Source organism: Pongo abelii, chromosome 19 (assembly GCF_028885655.2).
Source record: "Pongo abelii isolate AG06213 chromosome 19, NHGRI_mPonAbe1-v2.0_pri, whole genome shotgun sequence".
NCBI lineage: Eukaryota > Metazoa > Chordata > Mammalia > Primates > Hominidae > Pongo > Pongo abelii.
Genome location: NC_072004.2, coordinates 21,995,488 through 22,009,329, shown reverse-complemented (window position 1 = coordinate 22,009,329; position 13,842 = coordinate 21,995,488). Strand labels below are relative to the sequence as shown.

Below are 13,842 nucleotides of genomic sequence, written 5' to 3'. Positions count from 1 at the left end.
AACCCAAAGAGTCTATTTCATTTAATTTAATTTTTTGAGCAAGGATTATGCTAAAGTCACCAGGCAAGAGACCAAGATGAGCCCACCTCACAAACCCAGAAACCTCAGATTCAAGGCAGCTGTATAAGGTACAGATCGTTCCGGACTGTAGAAGAGAGGGTTAATCCAACTTCTTCAGGAGAGAAATGCTATTATCCACTGAAATATTTCTTGACTATCTCCTATATGCTGGTCAGTTTCACTCACATTGTCTCATTTAATCTTTGACAAACTAAATAAAAGTGTGAAGTAAATATTTTCCCCTCCCTCTTTTTTAAAGATTAGAAAACATGGGCTCAAAAGGACCCACATACTCTGAGTCACCCTGTCAATGACAGAGCTGGAGTTTGAACACAGGCTGTTTAATGCCATAGCCCAATACTGGCTTCTGGAAGCTTCTAGAAGGTGGGGCTGGAACCTCACATTGAAGACATTGACGGGCAGTGTTGCAGGTAAATGGGAGAGGGAAACATACCAGGCAAAGGGAACTGCTTGGGCATGGCTTCGGCAGAGAACGAGGTACAGAGATTTGAGGACAGGATGATTTTTTGGAACACAGAGCTTGGGTTTAGTAGAAAGAGCCCGGGAAAGCCAGGATGTGGCCAGTTGGAAGGGAGGGGCTTTGACCATGTGGTGAGCCATTTTACATTTTACTCTATTGGTATCAAGGAGACAAATAATGAGAACTCTGACTTGGGAAAAATGTTCAGGATCAATTTATCTCAAATATCACATGTAGCTCTTAAGTCTGAGGGCCCTCTATTCCTCATCTTACCTAAAAGGCACAAACACACCTCTCCAAGTCAGGTATAAGACCCTCAACAATAGTTGCCTGGTCAAAAAATGCATCCTCACAGTTGACTACTACTACAGTAAATCTGGGGACAGTTTCTGAAAATTTTTGTTTCCCTAAAAGTTTCCATCAAACTGTATTCACTGACATGTAATGATAATCATCAAGACTAAATCACATCCCAGGAGGTATCTGAATGCAACCGTGAGGTGCTCTTTCATGTCTGAAGATGCATTTATAACGATCTGGAAAACAGTCTAGATCTTCTTGGAAGTTAGACCTTCAACTTTATCTGAATTTTGATGATAAATCAAGAGCTCTTCTTGTGCAGTTTCTGAGGTTCTTCAAAAGAGTGACTGTTTCTCTGTTTCCCCAGAAAAATACTACAATATGTGGTGTGTGCATGTGCACATATGTGGGTGTATGTGAATGTGCCTATGTGTGTGTGTGTGGATGGAGTAGTATACATGCTGTGAGTGTGCGTGTGGATGCGGATGTGTGAGTATGGGTGGGAGATTGTGAGTGCATGTGAGTGTGTGTGGATGGAGTAGGTATACATGCTGTGAGTGTGTGTGTGGATGTGCATTGTGAGTGTGGGTGGGAGATTGTGAGTGCATGTGAGTGTGTGTGTGGATGGAGTAGGTATACATGCCTGTGAGTGTGTGTGTGGATGCGGATGTGTGAGTGTCGGTGGGAGTCTGTGTGTGAGTGCATGTGAGTGAGTGTGTGTGGCGAGTGTATGGAAGGGGGTAGCCCATGCATAGAGCATTTCTTAGCCTACTTGACAGCTTAGGAGCCACCTCCTCCAGGAAGCCTTCCTTAACCTGTCCTTCATCCTACCCCTCGGGACCCAGGTGACACCGAGTATGCAATTGCTCTATCCCTGCAGGCCCGCCCCTCACTCATCTCATCCCCAAACACAGACACGTGCAAGAATGTGACCCTCCTGTCCCAATACAACACTAGGACATTTTATTCCCTTTGTATTCCCAGTACCTAGTGCAATGTCTGGCACACAGTAGGTCATCAGTAAATAATACATTGAATTAAACCTTGCAAAGGGCTCCAAATATCAGAATTAGTAAGCTCTAAAGGCTCTGGTTATTCCTGCAGATTCCTTCTCAGGTTTCAGCAGGTCGTAGAGAATATCTCTTCCATCAGTCCTAGTCTCAATGGGACAGTAAATGAAACAGAAACACCACCATCCCATACCCTCCCCTTCGGTCCCTCTAAAATGAGCTGCCACTGCTAGGGGAACCAGAGCTAAGCTTCTGCAGAGGCCTCTGCCCATGTCACCCCAGCTCCGCAGTCCTACCTGGCATGAGTCTTCCCATAACTATACCTAGGCTTGCTGATTGCTCTGTGGGGACACCCAGCCTCATTGCACCACGGGATGGGGCAGTCAGAGCAGGGCTTCTTACACTTTAACATGTATACGATCACCTGGTTAGCATGCAGATTCTGATCCAGTAGGTCTGGGATGGGGCCTGAGATTCTGCACATCTAACACACTCCCAGGTCCTGCCCATGCTGCTGGCCTGTGGCCCATCCTTCCACCGGAAGTGTTTAGAAGGCTTTAGTCTCCTCGCAGCTGTTCAAGAGACCTGTGCGGTGCAAATCGGGTGCGGAGTCATTTGGTCACTGCTGCTTCTTGTTAAGTCAACTTCTATCATTTCACAGGCATAGAAGTTTTGACAAGCCCTGAGTCTTTTGTTTCTTTCTGTATGCCGGTAAAAAAGAAAGAACAGGCCAGGCGCGGTGGCTCATGCCTGTAATCCCAGCACTTTGGGAGGCTGAGGCAAGCAGATCACGAGGTCAGGAGATCGAGACCATCCTGGCTAACACAGTGAAACCCCGTCTCTACTAAAAAGACAAAAAATTAGCTGGATGTGGTGGCGGGCACCTGTAGTCCCAGTTACTCGGGACACTGAGGTGGGAGAGTCGCTTGAACCCAGGAAGTGGCGGTGCAGTGAGCCGAGATCGCACCACTGCACTCCAGTCTGGGTGACAGAGCGAGACTCCATCTCAACAACAACAACAACAAAAGACAACCAAAGGCAAAAAAACAAAAAACAAAAAACCGATCCTATACTCATTGCTCCCAGTCTACTAAAGCAGAAAGAAAACTGGACTGGGTGTTAGGTGACATGAACTCCAGTCCCAGCTCTGCAGGCCCCCAGGGTTTTCTGGCCTCTGTTTCTTTTCCTATAAAGTGGGGTAACATAGTGGCTGGCCCGGTTATTTCAAGAAGAGAATGTGAGATTGCAGAGAGAGCGTGGGCTTTCTGGTGTCAGAACCAGTTTCTAATGAGGAAAAATGACTTGCCTACTCGGAGCCTCACTTTCTTCATCTGTTAAGTTATAGAGGAAAAGAAAATATGGGATATATAAGTGTGCAATGCCTGTCAGCTGCCAGAAGTGCAACAAATGTTAAATCCCTTCTCTGCTCAAAAGGCTGTGATGGAAATTAAAAAGCCCCTTCTCAGTAAGGCCCTCTGGACACCCAATCTGAAATGCCAGGCCCCTCCCCCTTTTCTCCTTATTGCGGATCACTGTCTAGAATTTGACTTCTATATCTGGCTTACCGTCTCTCCCTCGGTGAAGGGCTATGCCATGAGGCCGGGAATTTGTGTCCGGCTGGCTCACTAATGTATCTGTGGTGCCTAGACCAGCGCCTGGGACATGAATCTTCGTCTAGTGCATGGACCAGCAGTGCTTTAGATATTATGCTATTGTGTTATCAGAATCCATTTCTTCCACACCTCTGAAGCCAGAATAATGCACACGGAGAGGTTTTAAAGCTGTGGAAAAGCAGAGCCCTAGAAGCAAACAGCCCAGGCTGAGGCTTTGGGGACAACAGGAGACAAAAGAATACTTGATGATTTCATAGTGGGAAGCATGGAGAATTAACGTAATCAAGAGCTGCGAGGCAATAAGAGGAGAGTCTTGGGCAGCCCTCAAATAGAATATTATTCCTCCTCCTCTCTCCACCTTACCCCAGGTACAAGAGATGAATCCTGTTCCTCCATAAGCCAGCTGATGCCATGACACAGCTGTCCATGCAGTCCCCGAAATTTATCCCAACTGCCTTCCTCATGCTCAGCTTCCAGGCTGCTCATTTCCTTGGCTTATTCACCCTGCATCAGTTTCTAGTGTGGTCCAGTCTCCAGGATCAACACAGTCAGTTTGGGATTCTCCATTCAAGCTCTGATATTGATTTCATATTCGCCCTCTAACTTCAGGCACTCACTTGGATCAGGGACACCCTACAGTCTGAGCCGCTCTCAGGGAGAGAGTGGAACAGAACATGAGTTTGAAGTCAGGTGGCTCTGGGTTCCAACACTGAGTCCTTGAATCACTAGGCTTTGCTATCTTGGTCAATTTACCTGACCTCAGCTTTCCTATTTGTGAGATACAAAGAGAAATATTATATTGTAAGCTTGTTGTCAGCAGTGATTCTCAAAGTTTGGTCTTTGGAACATCAATCCCATGAGATGGAAAAGGGTTTTGGCAAATGATTTTTTTGAGTTTGGCAAATGCTCAATAACATATCTTCATCTTGGGAATTCTCAAATAACAAAAGAATGGGTTCCACTTTCATTAACTCAGTTTTTCTAAACAACAGAATCCTTTTTGCAAGGAATACCTGTTAGCATCCTGCAGAATCAATGTTTTGTGTAATCCATGGTGGGGAAAGCTGCTTGGGAAGATTAGAAATGCTCAACACCAGGCCCTCTGCTCGGCTCCTGGCACATGCATCGTGGACACCAGGAAGCGTGAGCCCCCGTTGCATTTCTTCCTAATGTCAGGTATGTTTGGTCAAACCTTTCCTACTTCTGCTACAAAAAAAGCATTTTAGGCTGTTGAGACGAGTAATTTTCCCAAATATTTTTGTTGAGCCCTTCTCGTGAAAGGGAAATAACACAAACTGAAGTTAATGACATCTGTACTTTGGAGCCTCGCTCTGTCGCCCAGGCTGGAGTGCAGTGGCACGATCTCGGCTCACTGAAAGCACTGCCTCCCAGGTTCAAGTGATTCTCCTGACTCAGCCTCCCAAGTAGCTGAGACTGCAGGCACGCATCACCATGCCCAGTTAACTTTTATGTTTTCTTAGTAGAGATGGGTTTTTACCATGTTGGCCAGGCTGGTCTTGAATTCCTTACCTCAAGTGATCCACCCACCTCGGCCTCCCAAAGTGCAGGGATTACAGTCGTGAGCCACCATGCCCAGCCCACATCTGTAATTTTAAAGCTAAAATATGAGCACTCATGAGCCTAGCTATGAAGAACAGTCACTCTTGGATTTCTGGGAAGTGACTACTTAGACCTGCACCAACAGGAGTTGGTGAAGTTGGGTAACTTGCCCAATGTAGCAGAATCTGAGCTCTTTTTAGTGACAACACCACCCCACACACAAATTAGGGTATGTCTCATCATGTAGGTCCAGGGGATCTGAATACCTTCATGTTTCATCCTTCTAAAAAAAAGTCCAGCAATATGTATCCCAAAAGCCTTACAAAATCTTCCCATTTGGGAATGCCACTTCTGAAATTACTGTAAGGAAACAATCTAAAATAAAGACAAAGAGCTGTGCATAAAAATATTCAGGCCAGGTGCCGTGGCTCACACCTGTAATTCCAGTGCTTTGGGAGGATGAGGGAAGAAGATTGCTTGAGCCCAGGAATTTGAGGCTACAGTGGGCTATGATCACATGACTGCATTTCAGCTGGGCAACAGAGTGAGACCTGTCTATTAAACAAACACACAAACAAAAATATATTCATCACAACATGATAATAGGCAGAACCAGAAACAACCCAACATTTGGAGAATAGTTAAATGTCCAACAGCTAGGGAATGATTAAATCCATTATGAGGCTTCTCTACATTAAATACCTTACAGCCATTTAGAACCATGTTTATAAAGAATTTTGAATGATATGGAACATGCTTATACTATGAGGTTAAGGAAATAAAACAGGCTATGAAAATAAAATATATGTACTATAATAACAGCTATGTTGGTGCACAGAGAGAAAAACATTTACCAATATATTAGGAGTGGTTATTTCTGAGTGGCGAGATGATGAGTGATTTTTCATTCTATTCTGTATATTTTTCTATATTTTCTTTTATTCTACATGTCCTTCTGTATTTCCAAATTTTGTACAATAGTGATCAAGAAAAGGTAATTATTTATTTAAAAAGAAAAAAAAAAGACCCATGAGTTATCAGAACCCAGTAGATCTAAATGGCACAACAAACACTAGTGCGTTCAGAGGTGTCTCCCCTATCAAAGCAGTGCCAGGTTAGGGAACGCCACCCATTAACGTTCTAAGCAGAGCCAGGTTAGGGAACGCCGCCCATCAACATTTCCCAAATTCCAGGAACCATCTGTTCCATAGTGTCATATCTGTGTAGAACCTACACCATTACTTAATATTTTCATAGAAATCAACTCAGTTTTTAAAATTTGATTACCTGTGTTTTAAGAAAAATTTTAAATCACTCTAAATAGAAAAATAATGTCACTTGCCATTAATGGAAAGTAATCACAAAAATAAATGCAATAAAACAAAACTATATCATTAAATTCTAGAGTGGTAAAACTTCTGAGCTTGAGAGCTGCTTTTGCTCTGTTTGATAAAAGCAAGGGCTGAGGAAGAGCGTTTTCAGGCAGGAGGGACAGATTTACAAGGGTTTGAGAGTAAGCCTAGCCTAGCAACAGACCCCTCAAAGGATTAGGGAAGATTGAAAGACAATGAAAAAGATTTTCTCACTAGAGATTTTGATTTGTTTTTAATGATTTGCCCACCTACCACCCAAACTGCCTAGGATACGACAGCTGGGGAAAGTGCCATTCAACAAAGATTTGACCCCTGCCCATGAGCTGCTGACAGTGGAGGTCACATAAGTTAGATAAATGTACTGGACTGAGTTCCTCCAGGACAGGAACTATTTCTTCTCAAGCTTGGTAGTCTCAGCACCCTGGACAATGCCTGGCACATGGACTTGTTTGTTGGGTGAGTGAAGGAATGAATGAATACTGAGTTGTGACAGCCTTTTCCCCAAAGCGGGGCAGGCGCCCTGAGTCGCTCACATCACCCTTGGCTTTCAGTCCTCAGAACACAGCAAGTGGAAGTTCACCAACAGCCCCACGTTCCTGGAGGTGCTGGAGGAGTTCCTGTCCCTGCAGGTGTCTGCTGGCTTCCTGCTCTCCCTTCTCCCCATTCTGAAGCCCAGGTTTTACTCCATCAGCTCCTCCCAGGATCACACGCCCACGGAGATCCACCTGACTGTGGCTGTGCTCATGTACCACACCCGAGGTGAGCCTGGGGCAGAGGCTGTGGAGCAGCCGCGCTCCGCCCCTTATTGGACATCTGTTCATCAACTCAGCTTCAGCTCCCTCATCAGTTCAAGGAGGGAGGGAACACCCACAGCCCAGAGTTGTTAACGGTAATAGGAGGCATGTGGGAGAGATCTCTACGAACCAGGCACTAAACCAAGCCTTCTGTATGTATATGATCAGTTACCATGTAGGGTAGGTACTGTGTGCATTTTACAGGTGGCACAGAAAGTCACACTGTTAGTAAGTGGAGAGCTGAGATTTGGACCTGGGTGGTCTAACTGCTGAGTCCAAGTCCTCCACCACTCCACTATCCCACTACTCTTGGGACAATTTAATGAGATCAGACGTGGAGAGCACCCAACCCTGGTGAGAGCCCAGTGGTCCTTAGTCTTCCTGATTGTGCAGCCTGAACGCAGGGGAGATTCTGCATTGGTTGTTCACTCACTCACTGAGCTCACTCAGTGACGGTTTATTTCACATCTGTCCGTGCTCAGCACTGGGGCAGGTGTGGAAATACAACAGACATCAGCCCTGCCCTCAGGGAGCATCTAGAGGCAGCAGTGGAGAGATGAGTGTAGAAATAATTAGATGATTCTCATTGTGCAGAAGCCAAGAAGGAAAGGTCAGGGTCACTGAGGGCAGTGAAGAGGGGGTGACGCTGCCATAGAATGGGAGGCCAACATCTTTCAGGTGGTCTTGGCTCCACCACTGGCCTCTGCCCCCTGCCCTGCCCTCTGTAACTGAGTGTTGCCTGATTTGGCAAAGCTGGGAGCTGCCTATACTTCCGAGCCCTCTGTCCTCTAGGAAGCAAAAACACCGTTTCTAAAAACTGGCCAGAGGCTCTGTTTGTCCTGCTAGAGAACACCCACCCAGACCAGGAGAGGAGAGGCAGACATGTCCTGTGAGAGCAAAATTTAATCCCGAGGAAAACCAGGGGGACCTCTGCAATTGGTTGGAGGCCTCCTTCAAGTGCTGGGCCATTGTAAAAGAAATGCAACCCAGAGAAACCTCCTGGGTTTCTACAAGCCCAGGAGGGGCCACTGAGGAGGAAAGCGAGGTGTCAGAGCAGGCTGAAATGTGCAGAGCTCATCTACCACCCAGGGTTGCAACCAGCAAGGGCCATGCTCATGAGCACCCACAGCAGTAGCCACCCTGAGGGGTCACTTCATGTTGCTGTCAGTGGAGCTCAGTAGTGAGCTGGGAGTGTTCCTGGAGAAACTCTTTGGAAGGAGCACTGGAGTAGGAGTCAGGGAAGCTGAGCTGTCCTGATTTCACCATGACCAGAGTGACCTTGTCCAAGTCACTGTTCCTCTCCGGGACTCACTTTCTGCATTGGAAGATGGAGCAACTTTCAGCCTCTCTAAGTCCCTTTCAACCTTCCTCAGCTCTGGGCTCACAGCGGGTGGATCTCAGAACCAGGAGGACAAACAGCTGCTCATTGAGTCCTGAGAGTGCCTGAGTGGGGGCGTCCAAGGAGGCCGTGGTGTGGGTGGAGCAGCTGGTACAGTTTGCACATGGGCAGTGGGGGGACGTTGGTCACTTTGTGGTATCGTTGCAGAAGGCCAGGGTCCCCTGCACCAGGGCCTCTGCAGCACATGGCTCAACAACTGAAGCCCCAAGACCCAGTGTCCTGCTTTGTGCGGAAGTAAACACCCCTTCCACTCTGTCCCCTGGGGGACCACCAACCCCTGGGGGTTCCGGGAGGAAAGGGAGGGATCTGGGGTTTAGGTGCCGCTCGGGGCCCCTTGGCCCACAAAGAAGGCACTGGGGTCACACTGGTATGGCTGTCTCTAGCAGAGACAGCGATGACAGCAGTGCTGGAAGGGCCCAGAGTCCAGTGAGCTTGGCCCTTTTTCAGAAGGACCTGGGGGAGGTGCTGGTGGCTGGACAGAAGTGAAGCAGCCTGCAGGACGTGGGAAATCAAATAGGAGCCGCTTGTCCTCTCCACCCCCTACAACCGTCCCCCACAGGCCCAGCTCCCCAGCCATCCTGTGTGTGCGTGGGCCCAGGGTGTCTGAGGACTGGCCCCCTCTTCTCCTGTCCTCTTCAGTGCCAACGGCTTCCAGCTAGCTCCCCGAGGACCCCTGCCATCCTTGCATCCTCGTCGGGCCTGGCACAGGCATCACCCTCTCCCTCAGTTTCTGGCAGCAGTGGCTCCCTGACTCCCAGCACAAGGGTATGGCTGAAGGCTTCCCAGGTGGGAGGGTACCAGGGGCCAGTGCCTGCCCAGGAGCAGAACCGTAGCCCCACAAACCATTCCTGGACCTCTCTGGAGGGAAGACCTCCCAAATTTGCCTCCCTGTGTGGGCCTCTGTGGGTGAGAACGGCCGCCTTCCCGTCTCCGGCATTGGAACTGGGGCTCTCTCTCCCTGGAGTGGAGGTAACGGGAAAGTCCCTGCTTTTGACCTCCGATGGGCTGAGGGAATCCTGCATCTGCACTTTCAGTTGTGTGACTATGGATGAGTGATTGGAATGCCCTGGGCCTCAGTTTCCTCACCTGTAAAGTGGGGATAATGCTATTAACTAGCAGGATACTTGTGGGAGTGAAGTGAGAATTCCAGTTCGGCTTTGAGCCCTAGCGCCCTGCTGGCCAACGTGGTAACAACAGCCCGGGACTCCTGCAGGAGTGCGGGGAGGCCCCATGACCCCGGTGTTCGAGTGCCACAGCCCAAATGAGGACCCCATCTAGCAGGAGGAGATGCTGGAGATGGCCCAGAAGGGGTGCTGCCTGCGGCGCCCACAGCCTATTCCTGCCTGCCTGGCAAGCCCAAGGTAAATGCAGCCTCAAAGCAGGTGAAGCATTACACACACAGGCTCCAGTGTGAGCCCTGGGTCCCCACAGGCCCCTCGCCTCCCTGAGCCTGCAGCTCCTGAGCTCTAAAATGCAGGTAATTCACAACCATCAGAGTGGCGCTGTGAAGAGCATTACGCCCTCTCTTCCAAGAGAAGTGACAAGCCCGGAGAGGTTCAGGACTAACCTAGGTGACACGCAGGTTGAGCCCAGAGCCCAGCCTGCTGAAGGTCATTAGCAGGCCCCCTGGGACAGGTGACTCCCGGGGGAGAGGTGGTCCAGGCTGGCTACGCTCAAACCCAGCAAGGCTGGAGGGCAGCCGATGCTTCCACCGTGGCCCTCAGACGGGCTCAGCTGCCCCCAGGGCCGCGTTGCCCTCTGAGCCTGAGGTGTCAGAATAGACTCTCAGCTCTCACACATTTGTCGCATCAGGGCACCTCTCGGGCCCAGTGCTCTGTGCCCAGTGCTGGGGCCACTGGGCATCCTGTGTGGAGCAGGAGCAGAGAGTTCCCGACTGACTCCTGGACCTTCTAACTGGGGAGCCCGGGATCCATACCCTGCAGAGACCCAATGGACAGTCTGCATTGAGAGGGTACCTTTTCAGGGGTGTAGGCAGAGCCCTGGGCAGGGGGACTGCCTTCATTGATGCCTCGTTGAAGCATGGCAAATTCAGAGACAGTCTGGGAGCCCCTTGAGGGTAGGACTGTGTCCAGCATTTATCTCTCTACTCCCAGCCCAGCCCCCAGAGCATCTGTGCTCCTCCTCATCCTGAGTCTGGACCCGTGTAAGGTCCTGGCTGGGAGGGGACTCACTCCACAGCCCTTAGTGCCCTCTCCCCACCTCCCTGAGGCCAGCAGGCCTGCCTGCAATCCTTGTCTCTAGTGGCCCACCTTGTCTCCAGGAACTGGACCCACCGTTTCCTCTGGTTTTAGGTCTATGTTCAGGACATCCTGCAGCAGCAGCTGGCCAGCAAGGTGCTCTGTGTGCTCCACAAGGAGCCGGGCCACCTCTATGTTTGCAGGGCTATGTGCGTGGCCTGGGATGTGGCCCACACCCTGAAGCAGCTGGTGGCTGCCAAGCTGAACCTGAATGAGGAGCAGGTCGAGGACTATTTCTTTCAGCTCCAGGTATAATAGTGGGTGTATGGGCTGAGGGTCCTGGCCAAGGGCACAGGCCATTGGAGCCAGGACCAGGGGTGGCAGGTAGACCCAGGGGAGTCAGGCCCAGAAAAGTTCTGGACCCCAAGGGAATCTTAGCAGTGGCTGAGATCTGAGCTGGGTGGGCTGTCAGAAGGCCCCACTGCACATCCTGGACTGGTTGGCAGCTTTGAGAAGTCGGGTGAATGTGTCCCATTTTTCCATCTGTGGAATGGGAGCAAGAAAGTCTACATGGTCTCTCCCCAAACCCCCCTTTCAGAAAGTATCTGTGTGGCCAAAGCAAGGCTGTGAACACAGGGGAGAGTGAGGCTGCCCCCATCAGCCTCCTGTGAACCTCCTGTGAACCTCCTGTGAGAGGCTGGCGTCTGCTCACCCTCACCCCCCCAGCAGGAAGGGCTTGCATTTTATTGATGAAGGTAATAGTGATATTTATCAAGGGCTTACACTGGGCCAAGTGCTTGCCAAGGATTCTCATGTGACTTTTCTTTCAGTCCTGCCGAGGACTTTATGAGGGAAGCACCCCGTTTTACAGAGGGAAGGGGGCTATGGGGTCTACAGCAGTGAGAGCCTAGAGTTCAGTCTGCCTCTCTCTGATTCCAAAGCCTGTGATTGTCACTTCCATACTCTCCCTAAGACACATTCATACATTCAACTGAATATTTATTGAGCACCTACTGTGTGCTAGGGACAGAACAGTAAATGAATCAGGCAAAAATTATTTACATTCCACTGGGGCTGACAAACCCAAACAAGGAAGAGGTGTAGTGCTTCGGAGAAAAACAGCAGGAAACAGCCCAGGGAACGCTGGGGAGTGTAATTTTAAATAGGGTGGCCAGCGAAAGCGGAGCTGGAAGGCGGCGTCTGAGAATAAACCTGAGATGGTGAGGAGGAGCCCCGTGGATACTGAGGGAAACACTCTGGGCTGTTGTGGAGAGGGCAGCAGATACAAAGGCCCGGGGGTGGGAGTTAAGCTGGAGTGTTTGAAGAACAGTGAGGAGATAACAGGCATTTCCCCAAATGTGTTAAATGAGTCAGTAGATGTTTGGCATCCAAAACGTTACAAGGTCAAATAGCCTGGGACATGCTTAGTTAAGCCAAGGCAAGCACATTGCTTTACTACAAGACTTCTGGGAGCCTTCAACGTGCTGCTGTGCATCGGGACCCTTCAAGGCTGGGAGGAAAGAAAGGAAGTAGCATTTCCCAAATGTGTTTATGTCAGAGCTCACACTTCCTGGAGCGTCTTGGGTGGGGGATGAGCACAGGACAGGAAATGGGAATGCCAAGTAAAGCTTTGGAAATGGTTAGAGGGCCTGCTCCAGAGCAGGTGCTGAACAGGGTTAGGGTCTAAACCAGATTCAAGCGCAATCTAAGTATAACAGTTGGGAAGACAGATGGCTCATGAAGCTCCATGTCATAGGGAAGTTGGGCAACCCCAGGGGCTCATTCCAGCCTGGACTTGACACGTTGGTCTCTGTTTTTACCTAAAAGAGCCAGAAGCACTTTCATGACGATATCTTTGGTGCTGTATTTCCCTACGAGGCGAAGAAGGAGGGGGCGGCGGTGCAGCCCAGCAGCCTGGAGATGTCAGCGCTCGGAGGGCCCACAGGAGGGGTTAAAGCTGCCAGCACAGAACTTAACGATGCAGCCAGCTCTGCATTATCCGAGGTCACAGGGCCTGGGGAGTTGGAGGAAAGTGATATCCCCCAGCCTCAGGTCTTATTTCTCACCTCGTTCCCCATCAAGCCCTTTACTTGACTGCCTACCAAGTAGCACCCTGGATTGATCGGAGCCTCCTCTCTCAAGCTGGGGCCTCCCTGGTCCCTTGGAGATGAAATCTTCAATGCCAGGCCTGGCAAGTGGGTGAAAGATGGAACCCGCTGCTGAGTGCACCACTTCAAGTGACCACCAGGAGGTGCTGTGTATTTAACTGCCTTCGGCAAATTATTTATGCCTCTGTTTAAAAAACGAGCACCCTATTCTGTTCCCAACGGCCACTTGGGTCTTCTCTGTATGATTCCTTGATGGAGACATTTACATGAATTGAATTTTACTTTAATCACACTGTATGTGTGTGGGGTGGGGTGGGGGATGTTTCTTAGGGAATGTGGCCCTCAGTTATACAGAGTGGGGAGCTGGTGGGTGTCACAGCCTGGACAGATCCCCCACAGAGGGACACCCCAGGCAGGTCATGGCTCCTCTGAAATGGCTGCCAGGTGTGACAGCAGCAGATGGAGCTTCATGCTGGTCCAAAGACCTGTGGTAGGGCAGGTGGCGCAGGCCTGCCTCCCACACAAAGGATCTGACACGGGGTCTGGCGAGAGTGGGATTCTCGTATGAGGCCAGAGCTTCAGGGAACGTCTTGAGCTTCTTGTTGGACACTGTCTTAGAAAGGTTTTGCTCTGGGGCCACCTGTCTCGTGCGAATTTGGCCAGCACAGATGTGGCCTCTGGGAATGCAGCATGTCAAGGCCAGTGTGGGCCCCAGCATTCTCACCCAAGGGACTGAAGACCCTCCTGGGTTTGGAGATAGCCAGGGAAGGCTTCTTAAGAGACTCGGCCCATATCCTTCTCCTGGTCAGAACCAAGGAAGGAGTTCAGTGGCGGCCTCTGGGGTCCTGGCAACACATGGCTCCCAGCTGGGGTTTGGCCCGTGCCTCCTAGGTCAGGCCCAGGACCCTCCCTCTCCCCTCCTCCTTCTAGCAGCAGCGTCTCAGGT

At 50.0% G+C, this 13,842-nt stretch overlaps 1 protein-coding gene across 1 annotated transcript; it reads left to right on the top strand.

The window, feature by feature from the left end:
* Positions 1-1,320: 1,320 nt before the first annotated feature.
* LOC103889574 (nitric oxide synthase, inducible-like) lies at positions 1,321-13,109 on the top strand. The gene is made up of 8 exons (XM_063719049.1): positions 1,321-1,360; positions 1,687-1,769; positions 6,949-7,156; positions 9,150-9,559; positions 9,869-9,951; positions 10,403-10,562; positions 10,903-11,097; positions 12,616-13,109. The coding sequence occupies exons 1-8, from the start codon at positions 1,321-1,323 to the stop codon at positions 12,880-12,882; spliced, it is 1,446 nt and encodes a 481-aa protein (XP_063575119.1). The 3' UTR covers positions 12,883-13,109.
* Positions 13,110-13,842: the final 733 nt, after the last annotated feature.